Source organism: Ictidomys tridecemlineatus, chromosome 9 (genome assembly GCF_052094955.1).
Source record: "Ictidomys tridecemlineatus isolate mIctTri1 chromosome 9, mIctTri1.hap1, whole genome shotgun sequence".
NCBI lineage: Eukaryota > Metazoa > Chordata > Mammalia > Rodentia > Sciuridae > Ictidomys > Ictidomys tridecemlineatus.
Genome location: NC_135485.1, coordinates 142,150,898 through 142,173,785, shown reverse-complemented (window position 1 = coordinate 142,173,785; position 22,888 = coordinate 142,150,898). Strand labels below are relative to the sequence as shown.

The 22,888-nt window shown below is 42.3% G+C and overlaps 1 protein-coding gene and 1 pseudogene across 10 annotated transcripts in view; both read left to right on the top strand.

Moving 5' to 3' along the window:
- Positions 1–22,353, top strand: part of Larp1b (La ribonucleoprotein 1B) — a 95,279-nt gene extending 72,926 nt beyond the window's left edge. For 6 of the 10 annotated variants that reach the window (XM_078020685.1, XM_078020683.1, XM_078020678.1 and 3 more), the window contains exons 13-19: positions 10,431–10,600; positions 11,017–11,123; positions 15,145–15,335; positions 15,808–15,952; positions 18,092–18,201; positions 19,006–19,133; positions 21,110–22,353. In XM_078020685.1, coding sequence (XP_077876811.1) covers positions 10,431–10,600; positions 11,017–11,123; positions 15,145–15,335; positions 15,808–15,952; positions 18,092–18,201; positions 19,006–19,133; positions 21,110–21,349 — 1,091 coding nt within the window. In that variant the 3' untranslated portion in view covers positions 21,350–22,353. Of the gene's footprint in view, positions 1–10,430; positions 10,601–11,016; positions 11,124–15,144; positions 15,336–15,460; positions 15,568–15,807; positions 15,953–18,091; positions 18,202–19,005; positions 19,134–21,109 lie in introns of those variants that run through there. The other 4 variants (XM_078020679.1, XM_078020687.1, XR_013425525.1 and 1 more) reach the window with 3 other exon arrangements.
- On the top strand, positions 69–1,280 carry LOC101965369 (mortality factor 4-like protein 1 pseudogene; annotated as a pseudogene).
- Positions 22,354–22,888: the final 535 nt, after the last annotated feature.

The following is a 22,888-nucleotide window of genomic DNA, read 5'->3' as shown; positions in this document are numbered from 1 at the left end:
TTCCTTCCAGAACTTTCACTTAGGTATAGCTCATGATTTTGAAAGTGCTTCCATTTTCATTCAATTCCAAATATATTTTATTAAATATTTTTTGAGAGAAGGAGGAGGCGGTGAATCACTTATAAATGGCGCCCAAGCAGGACCCGAAGCCGAAATTCCAGGAGGGTGAGCGAGTGCTGTGCTTTCGTGGGCCTCTCCTTTATGAAGCAAAGTGCGTTAAGGTGGCCATAAAGGACAAACAAGTGAAATACTTTACACATTACAGTGGTTGGAATAAAAATTGGGATGAATGGGTTCCAGAGAGCAGAGTGCTCAAGTACGTGGACACCAATCTGCAGAAACAGCGAGAACTCCAAAAAGCCAATCAGGAGCAGTATGCAGAGGGGAAGATGAGAGGGGCTGCTTCAGGAAAGAAGACATCTGGTCTGCAACAGAAAAATATGGAAGTGAAAACCAAAAAGAACAAACAGAAAACACCTGGAAATGGAGGTGGTGGCAGTACCAGTGAGACACCTCAGCCTCCTCGGAAGAAAAGGGCCCGGGTAGATCCCACTGTTGAAAATGAAGAAACATTTATGAACAGAGTGGAAGTTAAAGTAAAGATTTCTGAAGAGCTAAAACCACGGCTTGTTGATGACTGGGACTTAATTACCAGACAAAAACAGCTCTTTTGTCTTCCTGCGAAGAAGAATGTGGATTCTATTCTTGAGGATTATGCAAATTATAAGAAATCTCAGATAGTAAGGAAACACAGATAATAAGGAGTATGCTGTTAATGAAGTTGTGGCAGGAATAAAAGAATACTTCAATGTAATGCTGGGCACTCAACTGCTCTACAAATTTGAGAGACCACAGCATGCTGAAATCCTTGCAGATCATCCTGATGCACCCATGTCCCAGGTGTATGGAGCGCCACATCTACTGAGATTATTTGTACGAACTGGAGCAATGTTGGCCTATACACCTCTGGATGAGAAGAGCCTTGCTTTATTACTGAATTACCTTCATGATTTCCTCAAGTACCTGGCAAAGAATTCTGCAACTTTGTTTAGTGCCAGCGACTATGAAGTCGCCCCTCCTGAATACCATCGGAAAGCAGTGTGAGGAGGTGTACTTCATTCACTTGTGTTGGGATCTCTGTAAACACATTTTTGTTCTTAGTCCTTCTCTTGTACAAATGATGTACTTTGAAGATGTTAGTGTATAACAAAATTGATGTTTGTTTTCTGTTTGAATTTAAACAGAGAAAATAAAAGGGGTTACTGCTCCTTTTTTCCTTTCTTTCTTTTAATTTCATTTCAAAGTTGCTACCAGTGTATTCAATGATGGACAACAGAGAGACATGCTGTAGAGTGTTTGCCTAGTTGACAAAGCTGCTTTTGAATGCTGGTGGTTCTATTCCTTTGACACTACACACTTTTATAATATGTGTTAATGCTATATGACAAAATGCTCTGATTCCTAGTGCCAAAGTTTCAATTCAGTGTATATAACTGAACACACTCATCCATTTGTGCTCCTTTTTTTTTTTTTAAATGGTGCTTAAAGTAAAGAGCCCATCCTTCACAAGCCATCCATGTTGTTCCTTAGGCATTATATCTTTGCTCAAATTGTTGAAGAATGGTGGCTTGTTTCATGGTTTTTGTATTTGTGTCTTATGTACGTTTTAACATGATAGACACAATGTATTGTGTAGCTACAGTTTTCTGGAAAAGTCAAATCTTTTAGGAATTGTTTTTCAAATCTTCGATAAATTTTTTCTTTAAATTTCAAAAAAAATATATATATTTTTTGACCCATCAGTTATTTAGAAGTGCTTCTGTTTTATTTCTTAATTTGGGTGTTTTCCTGATACCTGTTAAAGACAGAAGGAGTCTCAATTATCAACTTCAGGCTTTTCCCATAAAAGCATTTAATCCTGCATATTTCCTTTGAAGCACTAATTTAGCTGCATTTCTTAAGCACTGAGCCACATTCCCAGCCCTTTTTTAATTTTTTTATTATGAGACAGGGTCTTGCTAAATTGCTTAGATCCTCACTAAGTTTTTGAGGCCGGCCTCAAATTTGCAGTCCTCCTGCCTTAGCATCCCAAGTTGCTGGGATTACAGGTAGGTGAGTGCCGCCATGCCTGGCTTCTAAACTCAAATTTTTAAGACTTCTGCTTTAATCTGTAGATTATCTAGGTAATTTAATTTCCAAGTGATTGGAAAATTTTCTCCTTCAGTTATCAATATTATTGATATAGAGTTTAACTCCATTATAGTCAGAGAACATAACTTACATGGTTTCAATTCTTTTGAATTTGTTGAGGTTAATTTAAAGGCCTGTGATACAGTCTGCCCTGGTCAAGGTACCGTGTGCATCTAAGAAGCGCACTTCCCACGCGGGTGTGAGTGGGGCGGTCGGTGATGTCCCTGTTGTGCTGGTGTGTTCTGGGAACTCATGAGAGGAAGGTGGCAGTCAGCAGCTGTGATGGCACAGGTGTCTCCTCCTTTCTGTTGAGTGGGATTTATTGACATGGGTGCTGTCTTGTCAGGTGCATTACACCTGGAGGTCTGCTGTGTCTCCTGGGTGATGTGACCTTGTACAGTTAGGTACGGTCCTTCCTCCCTGGTCTTTGCTCTGAAATGTCGGATGCTAACGTAACCATCCCAGCTTTCTCTGCATGGCAGTGTGATAGATTTCTCCATCCTCCCCTCACCCAGCTGCATCCTTCTATTTTAAGTGAGTTGGTTAGAGACAGCATACAGTTGGGTCCTATTCTTTTTTTTCCCCTTAGTTGGAAGGGGACACAATAACTTTTTTAAATTTTATTTATCTATATATGGTGCTGAGGATCGAACCCAGGGCCTCACATGTGATAGGTGAGCCCTCTGCAGCTGAGCCAAACCCCAGCTCCATGGTTGGGTTCTCTTCTTGTTCAGTCTGACAGTCTGCATTTAACTGGTGTTCAGAGGATTTAATGTAATCACAATAGGTTTGGATTTAGTTCTACCTTTTTATTATGTGTTTTCTTTCTTTTTTTTCCCCTTTGCTGCCTTTGTCTTAGCTGTGGTTTTTTGCATTCCATTTTAACATATCTAGTATGAATTTGGACATATCCATCTTTTCATGTAATATTTTTGGTGGATGTCCAAGGGTTGCAAAATATGTCAACTTTTTATAGTTTATGAATAATCAGTGTTTTCCTATTTCAATGAGACAGTAGAAACTTTCACCCCCTGGGCTTCCTTATGTGATGTTTATCTTAAGTATCATATTTCATACCTTGAAAACCCATCCGATGATGAGACATCTTTCACTTTTAGCCAGGAAGCATGTTTTTAAGATTTAAAAGGAGAATATCTCTTCTCTTCATCTGGACTTGGCCATCTCTCTTGCTGTTCCTCCATTGGTGAGTTCCGGGCTCCTTTTGGGCTCCTGCCTCTCCTGCTGGAGTGACCCCCTGGAGCAGTTCAGTGGGCTGTGATCTCTTCTCGAGCCATGGTGTCTCACCCCTGTCCATCTCACGGGGGATGGAGTTCTGGGTCAGCACTTTAAAACCTGGCCACTGGGGCTGGGGACGAAGCTCAGTTGGTAGTGTGCTTGCCTCGCAGGCACAAGGCCCCGGGTTCACCTCCCAGCACCACGGGAAAAAACAAAAACACAAACCTTGGCCACTTCTGGCCTCCACGCTTGTGTTTCGGGTTTTGCAGAGTTGGAGATGAGCCCCAGGCTACCCACGCTGGGCAAGCGCTGGAGCACGGAGCACCCGCCACGCTCCCCCGTGGGTTTGGATGGAGACATCCAGTCACTCAGGTAGCATTTTTTCTGTCCAGCTTCTCTCAAGATATTTTTGTCCCAAGTGTTCAGCATAACAGGTCAGCGTAGGGATCTCTAGGGTTTATCCAGGATGGAGTCCTCTCTTGAGCAGGGCAGTTTTCAGCTGCTACTTATTCACAATGATTTTTGAAGACATTTCACTTCCAGGCCTGCATTGTCTTCCTGCCCTGGACCGTGGTCTCCCACGGCTTCCCGAGCCTTAGCCAGTGTCTTTTTGATTATTTTCTTCTCTGCTATAGAGATTCAAAAAGTTCTGTTGATTCTGTTTTTAATCATTCTTTAATTATGATTGCCTTGATGTGTTCTCTTCGTGTTGCCTATACTTTGGCTCATTGAGTTTGGGGTTTCAAATTTGGAATATTTTCAGCCATTCTTTTAAATTATGGAATCGGGAATTCTCTTCTGCTCTTTCCTCTCTTTCTTTAAAGATTTGAATTACACATAAGTCAGACAGTTTGGAGTAGTTTCCGATCTCATTAAAGCTTGTTGTTTTTTTTTTTTTTTCCTTTTTAATCCCTTTTCTGTGTTTTCTTCTAGGTAATTTTTATTCCTGAGTCCTCAAGTTCATTATCCTTTCTTCTTCAGTGTCTGACTTATTTTTAATAAGTGTGGTTTTCATCCTAGCTGTGGTTGATGATGATGATGATGATGATGATGATGATGATTCTCCTTCTCCTTCTCCTTCTTCAGTTGTAGATTGACATGATGCCTTTATTTTTATGTGGTGCTAAGAATCGAACCCAGTGTCTCACACGTGCTAGGCAAGTGCTCTACCACTGAGCCCCAGTCCCAGCCCTACCTTTACTTCTATAGAGGTTTGACCGGGATCCCCTCTATATTGTCTTTTTTCTCTTTTTTGAAACAAATATATATTTTAGTTGTAGATAGACACAGTATCTTTATTTTATTTATTTGTTTGTTTTTTAGGTGGTGCTGAGGATTGGTCCCAGTGCCTCACACATGCTGGGCAAATGCTCTACCTACCCTCCAGCCCGTCTTTATCTCTCTTCAATGTTTCTGCTTCCTCTGCTTTGCTGAATAGGTGAAGTACAGTGAAAACTTATTTTACAAGCAAAGTTCAAATCCAATATTTGGATCCAAATTGCCCGACTGCTCTAGTTCAGTGGTCAGCGTATTGTCATCCCTGGGCCCAGACTGGCCTGCAGTGGCCACCCAGGCCATGCCCTGCATCTGCCTGTGGCTGAAACTTTTCTTGCTGAAAAGGCAGTTGTTTCAACAGACGCCCCGTGACCCAGAGTTCCCAAATAGTTACTGTCTGGCATTAGAGAAAAGGTTTGCTAGACTCTGCTTTAGCAGTGTTTTTATTGGGAAAGAACTTGAAGTGCCAGTCCTTACGTGGCATTTTCTATTAGCCCCCTGTGGACACTGACAGCATCGTGTTAAGTTGTGTTTTCATCAAGACTGTCCCTGCCCGAGTGGTGGTACATCCCTGTCATCCAAGCTACTCAGGAGTCTGAGGCAGGAGGATCACAAGTTCAAGGCCGGCCTCAGCAACTCAGCGAAATCCTGTCTCAAATTAAAAAAAAAAAAAAAAAAAAAGGAGTGGGGATGCCGCTCAATGGTAAAGTGCCCCTGGGTTCAGTTCCCAGTAAAGGAGAGGGAGACAGGCCATCCTGTCTCTAATACAGGGGCTGACACAAGCCTGTCATAGCCAAGTTACGAAACTGTGTGAGGATTTGATTTAGTAGTGATGAAATTTTGGAAAATGTAAGTAGTAAAAAGTCATACTCCTCACTCCAAGATCATACTCCGCAGTCCAAAATCATACACCGTGATCCAGTGGTTCTTAAATTTACCTGCTGAAACAGGTTAAAGGCTCTGTGCCGACATTCGGATCCAGCACATGAGGTGGGGTCTGAGGACATGCCGGGGGTGCTGTAGGGACCACACCTCAAATCACTGCTTCAGCCGAGTCTCTGTAGTGTCCCTGTCCTCTTACAAGCTTTTAGCAAAGACTGTGGGGTCAACAGTCACAACTGAGGTGCCCTGAAGAGCAGAGGGTCACAGAACTGCATCCGACTGGCCTTGAACTCGCAACCCTCCCGCCTCGGCCTCCCAAGTCTGTGGGATCACAGGCGAGCACCACTGCACCTGCTGTGGCGTTTCTGAAGTGCAATTTACATACTATAGTAATGAAACCTCCTGGAGAGCACCAGTGGATGAGTTGTGGTAAATGTGTATGGCTGTGCATCGGCCCACGGGCCGGTTTTAGGACAAACCCCTGTTAAAAGGTTCCTCCTGTTCCTGTGCCATCAGTCCCTCACTCGCCGTCAGCCATAGGCAGTGTCACCTGCTCTCTTTCTCTGTAGTTTTGCATTTCCCTGAAATTTTATGTAAATGGAGTCATGATTCATGGTAAAGTGTCTGACTTGTTACATGTCTGAGGTTCATAGGGGCTTGTACCTGTCACTGCATGTATCAGTATATTGCTCCCTTTTATTGCTAGCCAGGTGCCATGGGCCAGGCCTATAGTCCGAGCAACTTGGGAGGTTGAAGCAGGAGGACCACAAGTTCGAGGCAGCCTCAGCAACTTAGTGAGACCCTGTCTCAAAAACTAAAAAAGGTCTAGGGATGTAGCTCAGTGGTAGAGTGCCCCTGGGTTCAAACCCCAGTACCCACCCCCACAAAAAAAATCCCAGTAGTCAATCCCAATCAATAATTGGTAGACGTTTGGATTGTTTACAGCACTACCTATTATGAAAATATGCTACTGTGACAGTACATGTGTAAGAGATGGCCTAAGTTTTGTTTTGTTTTGTTTTTTAGTTTTAAGAGGACACACAGTATCTTTATTTATTTTTTATTTTATGTGGTGCTGAGGTTCGAACCCAGTGCCTCATGCATGCTAGGCGAGCCACAACCCCAGCCCACCTAGGATTTTGATTAAAAGGAGTTAAAACATCTAAATAAGGTTCACACGTCAGCCCCAACTTGTAGTTGATAAAAATGTTGATATGTTAATATTCCCTAACTGTACATCTACATTTCTAATGAAATGTCAATATCTGCCATAAATTTTTTGTGCTTACAGTGAACTATTTGTAATAATTATGTCAAATGTTATGAATCGATACATAATATGCTGTAAAAAATTTTGTAAAATGTTTATTTTTAGAAAACTAAAGCACTTTGTAGATTTCAGTCTTCATAAAATTGACACATCTATCTTTATTAGTGGGTAAGTGTCATTCCAAACAAACCTCGAATAAAACAGATGCAAGACTGAGATGAAACTTAACTTTTGCCAGTGGAAACGTCTAGGTTCAGGTAGAAGTGAAGAGACTCGTTGGTGAGCTCCGCGAGCCCCCTCACCCGCGGTCAGCTGGTGCCAGCCGTCTGCCTTCTTCTTACACCTTTGCCTGCCCATCTGTTTCCGGATCTCACTTCTCCAGATCAGGCCCCTTCTGGAAACCCTTCATCGGCTGCCAAGTGTCGATGATGGAAGGGAACTCGGCTGCTCACTGGCTTTTCACCAAACAGGAGCCGGTAGCCTCTGTCTCAGCCGAGCTGCACACAGTCACCTTCTGGTTCTGTCAATCCTTTGACACTTCTTACTGAGAATTCTTCTTTCAAGGTCTTTATCGACTCTTGGTTTACCCTGCCGTTCAACTTTTATACAAAAGGAAGGGCAAATCCTTCTCTTACAAATTCAGTTGATAGATTTTCAGAATAAGAAGCTGATGTCCTAGCAACCTGCAAATGTAATTGAGTTTTAAACTGTCGTTATGAACCCATGGAGCTTATTTATCTGATGGTTTTAATCCATTTCAGTCACTGTTTACGGTGGCCACATAGCTTTGTTTTAACTGGTAGGAACCCTAAAGTCTGTTTATGACCTATAGTAGTATTTTTTTAAAAAAATATATTTATTTTTTAGTTGTAGTTGGACACAATACCTTTATTTTTATGTGGTGCTGAGGATCCAACCCAGGTCTCGCAAGTACCCCTGTATTAGTGTTTTAATAAAACAAAACAAAATTTAATTACTTTTTGGGTCAAGATTTCCTGGGCTCATATTATGAATTTCCTGCTCCAGACTTTATTTTTTTGAGAACTGATAGTGGAAAATGGAATTTAGATAACCATAATCTGGTGCTAGGAAGCTCAGTCTTTCCAGGTAGTTGCTGTTTCTATATCTTTGTATATTTCTTTTATAAAAGTTCTAGATTTAACATTTTTTCAGTATATGCTCATATTTTTAAGATTGTATATCATTTGGGTATTAGGAAATGTTGTGAGAACAATTCAGTTGATATTAGCCTTCCTTTGGGGAGGAGATACTCCTCAGATGTTCAATAAGATTGTGGCTGTGTTTTTAGGGAGCAGGGAGACTTGCTCTAGGGGTCTAGGGGATGATATATTAGAAAATGAATTTTAACTTAATACATGAAACTGTGTTAGTCAGCTTCTTGTGACTGTAACAACAAAATACTAAGATAACCAACTTATAAGGAGGAAAGTGTTTTTGTCTTCCGGGTTTCAAGGGTTTCATTTCATGGTGACATGGCCATTGCCTTTTGTCCTGTAGCAGCACAGTGCATCATGATGGGAACCTGTGGCAGGAGCCCTGTTCATCTCATGGGCTGGGAAGCGAACACAGAGAGATGGGGGCAGGCCCTGATATCCCTTCTGTGTGCACACCCCATATTATCTGACCTTCCATGAGGCCCTAGTCCTGAGTGGTTTCTTCACTTCCGGTAGCTCCAAGCTGAGGACCAAGCCTGTGTGTGTGTGTGTGTGTGTGTGTGTGTGTGTGTGTGTGTGTGTGTGGTGCTGGGGACCAAACCCAGGGCCTTGTAAATGTGAAGCAAGCACTCTGCCAACTGAGCTATATTCCAAGCCTTTCAACACATGGGCCTTTGGGGACATTCTAGGTCCAAACTGTAGCAGGAACCATGAATGGATAAAATGCAGAGATGGCTCAAAAAGAATTAATTCTATTGGCAAGACATGTCCAGGGAGTGTCTCACACCTGTGCTGGCTGTCGGAGGAAGGGTATGTGTCCAGCTGAGCACACAGAAGTGGACAGACGGGAACCTTCAGAACAGGGAGAAGCTTAGAAAGTACGTGGAGCAAGGAGCCAGGACTAGATCACTGGGCGCTACTGGGGTCATCCAGGTTGTGGTGGAGAAGGACAGAGGAGGCAAGTCAAGGAGGATAAGCATCTAAGCTTCTAGAGGCAAAGGGGAAACAGTGAAGGAGTTTAGTAGAAATGTGCCCAAATTTGTTCTCAGAATAATCATTCTGGTAACAGTGAGGACAATATTGAGAGAAGAGTTGGCAAGTGGGTAAGTTCACTTTTGGTTTTATAAACTTGTGCCTAGAATAGTGCTTGGTAGACAGTAGGCATTTAATATTGTTGAATGAAAGAACAAAAGGTTGCTATATAAATGCAAAAGAAGTTAGTTCGTGTGAAGAAAAACCACATAAGCAATAGAGCCTGGATTTTTGTCACCACCACGTGATCCCTCCTCAGACTTTCTCAGTATCTTACCTAAGATTTTCATGAACAAATCAGTAAGTAAAACAACCCAAAGCCAGGAGAGGTGGTGCACACCTGCAATCCCAGTTACTGGGGAGGCTGAGGCAGGAGGATCGAAGGTTCTAGGCCAGCCTCAGAAACTTAGATCCTGTCTCAAAATAAAAAAATTTTAAAAGGGCTGGGGCTATAGCTCAGTGACAGAGCAATTTCACAAGGCCCTGGGTTCAGTCTTCGGTACTGCACACACACAAACGCCCTAGGAAAATTGCCAAAGGACTCGCAGGGCAGGCTCACAAGAGTGGCAGTGTGAGTGGTAAGCAGGCAGAGGAAAGCGTGCCCAGCTCCACGGGGGACAAAGGCCATTTGAATCCATGAGTTGAGAAAATACTTAATAAGTGTCTGAACAAAACCCAGTGTTGACCAGGATGTGAATCCTGGAGCATCCCCGGCTGCTGTGAGAGTGTAAGTCTGCAAACCTCAGCAGCCTGCTGTCTGCAGTGAGTAATCAGTAAAGCCCAGAGATGCGGTATCCACTCCAAATAAGCCGTAAAAAAGGCACACACCTGCACAGAGGATGTGCTCCACCAGGTTGGCCACAGTGTGGTGGGCTAAACCAAAAACGGGAAATAACATAAATGTCTGTGGGAGAATGGACATATTTTGATATATTTGTAAAATAATATTAGCAGTGGAAATGAAAACTCAGATCTACATGAATGCAACATGAAGAAAAGCTTAGAAAATGATGGATATAGTATATTATGACACTTATGTGAAGTTGATGATGCAAAATAACATTGTTACCTATGCGGTCATAGGATTGAAATACCAAATTCAAGAGCAGGGATACCTCTGAGGAGGAAAAGCAGGAGGGAGGTGGATTAGGGAGAGTAACAGAGAGCCTCAGTGTTTCTTTAGAAAGATAAACACTGGGTTTTTTTTTTTTAAAGTAATTCTTTCTGATGTATTTAAATGGTTCTGATGAAACGAATTTGAAGAGTCATCCTCAAAGTAAAATATCTTCCTAGCATCTAAATACTTTTAAGAGCTACTTATTTTGCAGATTTGGCTGATTAATTAGCTCAGAAGTTGTTTGATGTTTCAGAAAAAACATTAGCAACAGTGGCCTGTTGGTTGCCCACGTCGGTTCCAGAATCTCCAAGGGTGAATCCTGCAAGGACACCCAAGACCCCCCGGACACCCAGGCTGCACGACCCTGACAAAACACCCAGATTTTATCCTGTTGTTAAAGAACCAAAAGCCATCGATCTACAGGTAACGAAACAGCCAGGAACACGTCCCTGAACATTACCAAGTTCTATCACATTTTTAAAATGTATATTTTTAAATTGTAAGAATTCATTTAAAAAATGGTACTTACCATCACGACGTTTTCTTGGGTTAAAAATGAGCTTCTTTACAACTGGGTGGAGTCCTCAAAGGTGATCAGAGGGTGTAATGGAGAATCGAGTTGTGTTTCCTGCAACCCTTGTGTTACAAACCTAGCAAAGGGTCTTGTTAAATTTTGCAACTTGTATGGGACATGTTGGAGTTTTGTGACTTCATGTGATTTCACAATGTGTCATCCACAGTATGAAAATGTCTGAGCTGGCTGACAGCAGAGGGTTTGATTTATTTGTGAAGTTCACACTACTGACAGTGATTGCAATGTCTGACTTTGTTTTCTTCAGAGTCCCAGGAAGAGAAAGACGAGGCACAGCACAGACCCCCCTCTAGAGTGTCATGTTGGCTGGGTCATGGACTCCAGAGACCACGGGCCACGAGCACCCTCTGTCAGGTACCACCTTGATCTGAAGGTCCATTGAAAATGGTCACTAATGGAATTACGTCAGGAAAATGTAGAACAATATAAGCAGTAAAAAGAAATCAAGGACATGAGTCAGTGGGCCCAGCTGGTTTCCATTTCAGTTACTTTTCACAAATGCAAATGCTCAGATTTATAAACTATGGAGGTCTACAAAAGTTATTTTTGGAAAGATCCCAGATTCTTAATGGCATTCGGTAGGTTCTTAGTCGATACTCATTGACAGAACTGATGTGCTAAACCATCTACTCAAACTAAAAAGAATACAGAGACCAAAAACAATGATACTAATTACAATCGTGATTATTGAAATGATGATGGTACTCGGCATTGAACCCAGGATGCTTTACCATTTGCTTTACCATTAAGCTAGATTCCTGGCCCTTTTTAAATTTTTTTTTTTTTTTTTTTTTTTGAGACTGGGTCTTACTAGGTTGCTGAGGCTAGCTTTGAACTTGCAATCCTCCTGCCTCAGCCTCCCGGTTATTGGCATTTCAGGTGTGCACCATCATACCTGGCAATTATTATTTTGACTTTTCCCCCTTTTCTCAGGAAACAACTTATCTGACTACTAGCTGGAAGTATTTTTTCTTTTTAGTGTTAATTTTTTTAGGATGATTATGTACCTCAGAACAGATTTTGGGGCACCACTGGTTGTGTGCTGGAGAGGGGAAGAGGTGAGGAAACACAAAGCGGCCACAGCACCTCACCTCTGTCTCTCTGAATGCTCATCAAACACATCTCCCCTCAAAGAAAAAGTGTGTGGTTCTTCCGCCCATCAGTGGAATGCTGCTAGTGTTTTCCAGTTCTGTTTGAACTCTTGATTTGTCTACTGCAGCAGGGTATTTTGAGATCAACAGATAACGGTGGAAAATAGTCCCTCATGAACATTTAGTTAGAATGTTGAGTTCTGAGATTTCTTAAGATTTGTGTTTTTATCATGTATATTTTCTTGTTAATAATTAATATATGTAGTAACTGTTGATTCCCAGCTACCACCTATTGCGTAGTGTTGGCACCCTCAGATATGGTCGATTTATTTTTGACCAAGATGCCAAGACTGTTCAATAGGAGAACAATCTTCTCAAATCATGGTGCTGGGAAAACTCGGTAACCACATGCAAAAGAATGAAGATAGATTCTTGCTGTATTCCATATACAAAAAAAATTCAACTCTCAAGTTCAGGACTCAAAGCCTGAACTTGAGAGCTGAAACTTCAAAACTCTGAGAAGGAAACGTAGGTGAAAGTCTTCATGAGATTGAATTTGTCATCAGTTTCGTGGGTATGACACCAAAAGCACAAGCAACAAAAGAGAAAAATAAATGGACTTTATCAAAATTGTGAACACTCGTGCATCAAAGGATACTACCAACAGAACAGACAGCCCAATGGGAAGATACGGGAGATCAGACACCTGTTAAGGGATTCAAGTCCAGAATATATAAAAAGAGTTTTGAAAACTCAACAAAGCACCTTTATTTTTAAATGTGCAAAATTCTTCAGTAGATATTTCTCCAGAGAAGATATACAAGTGGTCATTAAGCCTAGGAAAAGATGCTTAACACGGTTAATCATTAGAGAAGCACAAATTAGAAAAACCCCATGAGATACCACTTTGCACCCCCTGGGACGGCGTTATGAACTGAACTGCGTTGAAACCCTGGCCCCTGATGGGACAGTCCTTGGAGACGGGGCCCTTCTGAAGGGAGGAGGCCTGCTCCAGCCATTCTTACTGAAGAGGCAGGGACAGAGACCCTGCAGGCCCACCCAGAGGAGAGGCCGTGAAGGCACACACAAGAAGGCGGCTTTCTGTGTCTCCATCTTGGACTTCAGCCTCTGAGACTGTAAGGAAATGAGTTCTGTTGCGTAAGCACCCAGTCTGTGCTGCTTGTTGGAGCAGCCAGAGCTGACTAATACAGATGTATAATCTTTAAAAAGGAGTAAGTGTGAGGTGTGGGGAAGAACTGGGCACGGTGCTGCCTTGCTGGGGTATGACGTGCTGCAGCCACCAGCATTTTCTCAAAACCATGAAGACACAGAATTACTGTAGGACCTAGGCCTTCTACCCCTGGCTCTGAATTCTGAAGTAAAACAGGGACCTGAAGAATATTGGTTTGTTACTGTTCACAACAGCATCACCCACAGCCAAAAGATGGGCAGCCCAGGTGAGCACGGGCAGGTGACTGGACGAACATCCGGTGACGTACACTTACAGTGAAATGGAAGGGCGTGAAGTCTGGGTGCACGCCTAGTTCATCTGCAGAGGGCCAGACGCTGCATGATCCCGCTGACACGAAGTGCCTAGAACAGTCAGGTTCACCAGGGGCTCGGGAGGGGCATGTTATTGTTCAACACAGTTTTTGTTGGGGAAGGTGAAGGGTGATGACACTGCCAATGTATTTAATGTTGATGAATTATGTACTTGTGAGCAGTGTTTAAAACAGTAACCACTATGCTGGGTGTGTTCACACACACACACACACACACTCTCTCTCTCTCTCTCTCTCTCCTAAAAAAATTTCACCACTGCTTTTATTAGAAAAGTCTTTGAGATTCAGAGAGATACTGTCTCACATTTAAAAAGGGCGGGTGGTGAGGGTACTCACTGGTAAAGCACCACTGGGTTCAATTAACAGTTACCAAAAAATAAAAGAAGTCAAGTCTCAAGGTGTTGAAGGGAAAAGTCTTTAGGTTTTAGGCTCATAAATTACACAAATAGAAGATTTCCAAGATCTCATTTTTGCTTAACGTCTCCGATTTTGCTGTTGGAAACAGGTGTTCCGTCGTTTTCATTGTCATTAAAGACCCCCTTTGTTCATTTTTGAGGAAACATCTGACACGTAATGAAATCTGAATGACCACATCGTTGGTTGTTTTCCTAATTTAAAGCATCACTCCAGTGACCAAAACAGCATGTTCCCTCACCCCTGAATGGCACCTTGAGGCCACCACTGTGCTTCAGTGGGCCACAAAAGTGCTTTGTGTTTCTCTCCTGATTTGCGAAATTGTGGTTAAGAAAATAATGACATTTACCCTCTTACCCATTTTTAAGTGTGCAGTCAGCACCTTTGTGTTCTAAAACAGAGCTCCAGAACATTTCATCTTGCAAAACTGCAGCTTCTACCCCATTCTTGCCACATGCGTAAAGATTTGTACTCAAGGGTTTAGATTTCATAAACCTACTTTTTCTGCTTCAAGGATTCCTTAAATTGAAGGTGGCATTAATTTTTGTTTCATTGCAAGTGCTCCTGCCTCAGTCACATCAGCAGTTTTACAAACCGCTAGGACGAATTTCAACAGGTAGAAAGAGCAGACGGTGTCTTAGTGTCACTGTGAAGACAGCTTTGATCTTGCAGACTTCCCCAAGGTTCCTGGGAACCCTCCAGGGGTCTGCGGACCATGCTTTGAGAACCGCTGAGGGAGCTCCGAGTCTTACAAAGATAACTTTGGTGGCCCGTTAGAGGAGGGAGCCTGGAAAAACAAGGAGAGCAGTTAATTCAAGCGACAGAAGAGAAAGGCCTAGTTTAATAGTGGAGCACTGATGAGAAGGAAAGGACAGACTTAGGAGTATTTCAGAGGTGGAGCTGATGTAGAGAGTTGCAGGTGTGTCTTTGAGATAATGAGATTATTACCTCGGTTTTATGCCAGATTTTGTCCCTCATTTCCATAGATCCATTTATATCATTAATTACTCAAGTTAAATTGGAAATTTCTCCAGTTCTTTAACGATTATTCAAACACTGAATCTGAGCTGCGTTCGTCAGGGATGTGGAGGAGTAATGAGTCTCAGTGGTCTGCTTCTCCTGATTGTCTCAGCGTGAGACGCCCTCACCTGTCCTTCTCCGCTTCCCCCTGGCCTGCCAGCGCAGCCTGAGCACCCCTGTGTGTGTAGATCTGTTGCCACCAGCTGAGCTCCGGTGGGGGGCGGGGGGCTGCTTGCTTTTGCACTGCTCAGGACAAAGGGGTTGACACACTGGTTCTGGATATTTCAGTTTGAAGGCTTTCTCCCCCTCCTCAAACAGCAGTGCCAACACGCCGCCCTCAGGAGGGGTGCCGCTGGTGGGAAGCTGTGGATGTGCTCCGCATTCCTTCCCTAAGTTCCAGCACCCTTCTCACGAGCTCCTGAAGGAAAACGGCTTCACCCAGCAAGTGTATCACAAGTATCGTCGAAGATGCCTGAGTGGTAAGACGCTTGTCCTTCATCCTCCAGTGTTATAGCTAAAGATAGAACTCTGCAAAATTTACATCGTATCGTTTAATATCTGATTAAGATTCTTTTTAAAAAATATTTATTTTTTTTATTTGTAGTTGGACACAATACCTTTATTTCACTTATTTATTTTTCTGTGGTGCTGAGGATCCAACCCAGGGGTGCGAGGCGAGCCCTCTACTGCTGAGCTACAACCCCAGCCCTGGTTAAGATTCTTTAATTTTGTTTTACTTATAATAATCACCGTTAAGTAAATTTGTTTATATATGTTCTTTATTCATGTATTTCGTAGCTTAGGCACATTATGAAATGAAATTTAGTGTATTCTTGTTGTTACTATGGACAGCTGTTTATGATTTGGCCAGTGCCTTGTAAAATATCTACTCTGTCAACTTTTTAAAGTACATTTGATTTTAAAATGTTTTAATATTCTGACTTTTTCCAGAGAGGAAATGCCTGGGAATTGGACAGTCCCAAGAAATGAACACCCTCTTTCGTTTCTGGTCCTTCTTCCTTAGAGATCACTTCAATAAAAAGATGTATGAGGAATTCAGACAACTTGCTTGGGAAGATGCAAAAGAGAATTACAGGTCAGATATTTTCTAATATGTTTATACCTGGAGTGGGTTTTTTGTAGCATTTTACTTATGAACCTATTTTTTTAAAAAAATATTTCTTTCTTAGTTATAGATGGACCCAATATCTTTATTTTAGTTTTATGTGGTGCTGAGGATTGAACCTAGTGCCTCATGCATGGTAGGTGAGTGCTCTACCTCTGAGCCACAATCCCAGCCCATGAACTTATTTTTTTTTTAACTTAATTTTATTTATTTATTTTTAATGTGGTGCTGAGGATTGAACCCAGTGCCTTGCCTGTATTAGGCATGTGCTCTACTGCTGAACCATAACCCCAGCCCAAGTCACCTGATTTTGAACCAGGAAAGCAGCACCACATAACTGGAGCAGGAACTGTATGCATTACCTGCTATTACCTGGCAGGTTACCCTAAAGCTGGGAAACTTGAAATAGCAAGCATTATGAGTTCACAGCTTCTAAGGGTCAGAACTGAAGGAACTGTCTAGCCGGGCAGTTCTGGCCCAAGGTCTCTCTGGAGACTGGAACTGGGCTGGAGGACCCTGTTCCTTCACGTGGCTACTGACAGGGGGCTGTGCTGTATCTGCATTCCATTCCGGCCACAGCAGCTCCCCAGAGGGTGATTTACAACATGGCTGCACCCCGAGTCAGTGATCCAAGATAGCGTGTGCTCTTGTGCGGCTTGTACAAGGAGGTCACACACCGTCACTCCCACCATATCTCACTGCTTGCACAGACCAGCCCTGCCCCAGTGAGGGGGAACCTGCCCAAGGTCACGAATGCAGGAGGTGCATCAATAGGAAGCTTCTCAGAGGTGACACGGGGTTGAATGGGAGCACAAGGTCCTTCTCCCCAGACTCTACACAGCTGACCTCCCTTGCATGTGCACACATCTCCCCTAGTGGAAGCCTCTCAGAGCCACAACAGTCTTGAAGATTTCTGGAGATAAGAAAAAGCAGGTGTCTCCTGACACATGTCCAGTCCCCTCCCTTCCACCGGTCCTGTGGCGGTGGCTGGGACCACCTGCTCTCCACTGAGCGGGGCTCCACCCCTCTGGACAGCTGCCCATGGTGTGCTGGGCTCTGGTTTCCTGCCCCCTGTCATTCTGTCCCAGCTCAGCCCTTGCCTCCCGGTGTCCCTTTCATCCTCGTTCCTGTGACCTTCCGTCAGAAGCTCAGCAACATCACGCCAGGCAGCAGAGCAGAGGCTTAGCGGCAGCTGGCGGCCCTGCATTTCTTTTGGTGGCTTGCTCAACTTATTTATTCTTTTGGACAGACCATCACTGTCCGTTTTGTAAATAAGCTAGTTACAAAAGAGATACACACTCACGTACGCTGCTGCTGCCTGTGGAAAACAGCCGGTCAATCTTACGTTACCCGTGACAGCAACGTTGCCACCTCTGCTCCACTGAGGCACTCAGAAGGACGGAGGGGTCTTTAACTTCGGCATCTTGAGCCAGACATGGTCCTGCCGCCTTCACGGCCTGGCCCACTCCTGGGTCCTGCTCATCACTGTTGGTTGAAGGCTGAGTCCGCAGTTTGCTGATCTGTTGCCTAGAACTAAGAAGCCACGACACTCGCTGTCTGCCTTAAGTAGAGGTTTTAGCTCCTTTGTTAGTACATCTGCTATCACTCGTACTAAAGCAGCGGGGCTCTCTGAGGATCCGTTTAATTAGATTTGTTTCATTATAGTTGAATGGGTCGATCACAGCTAGGCTCCAGGGCACAAGAGTGTGGTCTCAGAGTGAAGATTATATTCAAGAGTATTAAGTACAATGGACAGACACATCATTATAATCTTTTTTGGGGAAAATCTAGAATATTCCTAGTGTCACCAAATATTTTGCAATTCTTCAGAAATACCAAGGAGAGAGAGTGCCCATCTAGAGAAGCCGCACTGCCCATCAAGGGCGCTTCTCATTCTGCAGATTCCCAGTGCACACTCACTGTGTATTGTAGCCGAGTCAGTGAAACCAGTAGCAAGGCCAGCTAAGTGTCACTAATTGGCCTTCAGTTCAAAGTCTGCTACTAAAAACCCATGTCTCACTTAGGATCACATGTGTCACGCTGACCACAAAATAGGTTGCATTCTTATAGCAAAAAATTTATTATACACCTTTTGTTTTCTTTGCATAGGTATGGGTTAGAATGTCTGTTCCGGTTTTATAGTTATGGACTGGAAAAGAAATTCAGACAAGAAATTTTTAAGGATTTCCAAGAAGAAACCAAAAAAGACTATGAATCTGGTAAAAACAAACAAATCTTCTGTCTGAAAATTATCAATCTGAATCTGTCAATAAACGGAGGGGCTTGTAGCTTTTGTCTTTAAGGAAAACTACTAGGACTTCAGGCCACTATGTGGCTCGTGATAAATGACAGGTACCATACAGTAGGCAGACCCTTCCCAAGGGCCCTGGGACACGACACCTCAGTGTCTCCCTCGTGGGGCTGTCTTTGTCACATTCCCTTGGCAGACATGGCTGCTCACTGATGTTCCATTAGGTGAACTCACATCCTACGTTGTAACGCCAGCAGGAGTGCTCACAAGGTCAGCAGGGCACAGTGGGGCAGAGAGCAGGCCGGGGCCCCAGGCTCCACCCGAGCCCCAGTGCCAGTGCCTGGCAGCAGTGTGAGCCTAGGCAAGCTGCCAGCCTCGGTTTTCCCGTCCGTCACAGATGCACTTGCCTCACAGGGCACTTACCTTACAGGGCTATGTGTGATTCGAGTTAAGCTTGACATATAGGATTAAGGATTTAATCCTTAATATCTTCATCATTAAGGATTTCCAGAAAGAAACCAAGAAAGCCTCTGGAATCTGGTAAAAACAAACAAGTTATCCCGAATAACTTAAATAATATCTGTTACATAGCAAAGGCTCAGTAAATGTTAGCTGCCAATATTGTTAATTCATTATGAATCTTATTCTTAAGATCTATTGATAAAGTATATTTTGTAAGATAAATGGTTTCTTGCTGGTTGAATCACATTTCATATGAATCATTTTTCAAAATTCTATAAAATCTATAGTATAAATTCTTCTTTATTATTAGGTCAGCTGTATGGACTAGAAAAGTTTTGGGCCTATCTGAAATATTCTCAGTCTAAGACGCGGTCCATTGACCCCAAACTTCAGGAATACCTCTGTAGTTTTAAGAAGTTAGAAGACTTCCGTATTGATGTAAGTTTTTTCCTCTTTTTATTACTCATTATATTTCTATCTCTTATCAGTGACTCCACTTTATAATTTTTGTATCTTAATTTTTTATTTTGAAAATTTAACTGTTCAGTTTTGAAATCAAACTTGGAAACAGGCATGAGAAGAGCTCAAAAAATTACCATATGCTCTTCACTCACATTTCCCAAATGTGAACACCTTCTGTAACCACAGTGCAGTTGTCAGTTCACTTTTACATACCACGTCCTTAAACATTTTCTGGATTTAGTGACTTTCATCTGGATATGCTACTAATTTCTCACTAGCAGTGCAAACACTTTTCACTTTTTGTGTGTGTGTGTGTGTTTTTATGGTGCTTGAGATTGAACCCAGGACTCACACATGCTAAGCAAGTGCTCTACCACTGAGCTACATCTCCAGCCCTGGCTGCATTGTCCAGGTTGTCCCTGAGCTTTGGATCCTGCCTCAGCTTCCAGAGTAGGTGGGATCACAGGAGTGCACCACCCCACCCACCACTTTTCACTTTTTAATGTGTTTTTCTCCATATAATTTTTGTAATGTGCTGATATAGATTTAGGGTTTCTTCATGGTAAGATTAATGCGAGAATGTTATATGTATATGTGTAGGCAGGAAATCAGTTTGATTTCAAGAACAAATGGAAAGCATTTTGAAAAGTAATGGAATAAATTTAAGAAAATAAAAGCAAAGGAAGAAAAAGAAAAGGAAAAACTGAACACCTAAAATGAAGAAAGGAAAGTCTGGCCCGTTACTGCTTGGTGTTGTAATTTATTTGTCTCATACTTTTGTGGAACTGGATATGGTGGCTCAGGAATGGGGTTGGAGGTGCCCACATCCTGGGAATTAAGAGTCGTTCTTCTAGAGTGACTGAGCAAGATGGGAGATTACTATTTTAACTTGCCTCCAAATAAAAATATTAGCCTAGTGGCTCCCAAGTGTCTGTAACTGAGAAGGCGTCCAAAGCTGGCTTATTTTAAACGCTGACTGCCTCTTGCCCTCCACCTGCTTCTGCTTGCAGTCTGAGTGGGCTTGGGAGCTTTCTGGGTATTGGGTTTGGAGATGTTGACAGTTGGTATCATCACTAATGCTTTCCAGTTCCCTTATCACAGGAATTCTAGACAAAACTTGAAACCTACTCTTTGACTTGGCCTCTTTTTTCCCCAGTTGCTTGCATTCGCCTGTTATTTAAACATTACGACACTATTGCAAGCCTACGATAGGTGTTTAGTGTTGAGAAAGGGACTAGAGTCATAAATGCTTCACAGTTGACAGAAGTTGAATAAAGAGGAAAAATGGCCTTACAGAAGACACTTTCTTGGAGGCAGGGAACCCAGCCTTATGCTTATGCCCTCTGTTAGTCTGCTTTGTGTCACTGGGACCAAAATACCTGACAAGAACAACTTGGAGAAAAAGTTTGTTTTGGCTCACTGTTCCAGAAGTTTAGGACATGTTCTGGCCCAAGGTGAGGCAGGACATCATGGTGGAAGGGTCGTCGGAGGAAAGCTGCTTAGCTCATGGCGGCCAAGGAGCAGAGAAGGGGAAAGGGCCACAGGTAAGATGCATCCTTCCAGGGCACACCCCAGCGACCCACCTCCTCCAGCCCATGGTGACTACCAGTCAGCCCATCAGACTGGGATGGACTCACAGTCCCACCATTCTACCTCCAAACACTCCTTCATGAACACAGGAGCTTCTGAGGGACCTGTCAGATCCAAACCGTGACATGCCCTAGTATGTAGCTCGGGCGTCTGTGGAGTGAAAGAATGAGCAGATGCGGTAGTTAGTGGTCATTAGGAAATTCAAGTTTAAGATCTTAAGTTGCTGTTCATGTTTCATTAAACTAACAAAATCTGTTGAAGGACCAAAATTATTTACTTCCTCATTGAAAAAGTTTGGTCGTAGATGTTGAAGGAAGAAAAATAGTCAAATTGTCAACTCTGTTGTCTTTCATGATCTGCAGCCCCCTATCGGTGAGGAATTTGGAAGAAAAAGATATTCGTCCACTTCTGGTGAGGAGAGCAACCGGCACAGACCCCCGTCTCATTCTCCAAAGCCACTAAATGCTGCTGCGCCTACCTCCACCAGTCAGCTCCTGGTGCCCGCCGACTCTCCCAGAGGGAGCTCTCCACAGGAGTCCAGCAACTCGCCCCAGAGCTCTGCTGCTCCCATCTCAATGAATGGCGAAGTGCCCGAGAAGTAGACTCTTATGAAAGTTGTGTGTCCTTGAAATCAACATTTACATCAGTATTTATTTGGGAAAAAATCTTCTGATGTTTGATTGTGATAATCCGAAAAAGTAGAAAGGAAGAAATATGGTAGCATCTTTTCTAGAAGGCTAAGTTCCAAAAACGTTTTCCCTGTTTTCACAAACCAGGATAGTTTTGGTGACCTTTTGTAGACATCTGCTAGTAATGCATTTTGCTCTCCGTATTTCTTTAAAGCCACTGTTTACAAGAACAGCATTCCTTAATATATTAAAAAGCAATACAAGGAATGCTTAACATTTCAGCTCTTACTTCTTAAAGAAGATATAGTATGTGGTATTCATCTCTTCTGTAGAGCTCTCTTAAAGAATCCAGTTGCCCCACTACCAATTCATATTTGAACTTATCAAAACCAAAGGAAGATTACGTATATGTTTTTTAAATTCAGAAAAAGTATATGAAAGATACATTTTTTCTTTTAGATGTATAGTTTAAAGGAAGCTTTTTAAAAAAAAATTTTAAATAGAAGTGGAAGTAAATGGCAAGATTGTAGTTACATTGAAGTCTATGCACTTTTGATGCTGGGTTTCATTTTTCTCCCCCTTAGTCAGACCTCGTGATTTTCACAGTTGTTGTGTTGGTGTGGAATAAGCTGGTTATATATTAGGAGAGATTTATTTTTTGATTCTGTATAAATTTGCACATGTAATTGAAAACTGCATTGGGATTAGTTGGAATATTGTCTTAAATAAATTAAACCTCTGTTTTGAAAGCACATGCTGTTTATACATCTGCAAAGTGGGCATTTCACAGCAGTCAGATTATCATCAATTTAAAGAGTATTCAGTCTTTTTCTTTTTGTTTTGTTCTATTTTGTTTTATGCTCATAAGTGTTTTCAAGAGTTATTACAAATTGGTTTCTAATTATTATTGCTATTGTAACTGATGTAAATGATAGTTTCAGTTTTGTGGGATTGAAAAATAAAGCACTTATTCTGAATTATTTGAATTGATTTTTAAATTATTTTTATTTAGAATACATTTGGAAAGCTATAATAATCCAGTTCTGCTAGTAGAAGACCATTATATTTCATGAATGAGTTTTGGTTATGGACTTATTATATCATTTTTACTGAGCACAGCATGATTCAAAATGCTGTATTGGCAGAAGCTGCAAATTTCAGTACACTGAATCTATTATTTTCTTTTTATTTTTTATCATAGATGGGATATAATTTCTGAGTGTACATGTTACAGAATCATACTGGTCATATAGTCACATATATACATACAGTAATAATGTCTGTAATAATTTGATTAGGTACAGTGTCTTAAGTCTTTGATCCACTTTGAGTTGATTTTTATGCAGAGTGAGAGATAGAGGATTAATTTCATTTTGCTAAATATGGATTTCCAGTTTTGCCAGCACCATTTGTAGAAGAGGCTATCTTTTCTCCAGTGAATGTTTTTGGCACCCTCGTCTAGTAAGAGATAACTGTATTTATGTGGGTTTGTCTCAGTGTCCTCTGTTCTGT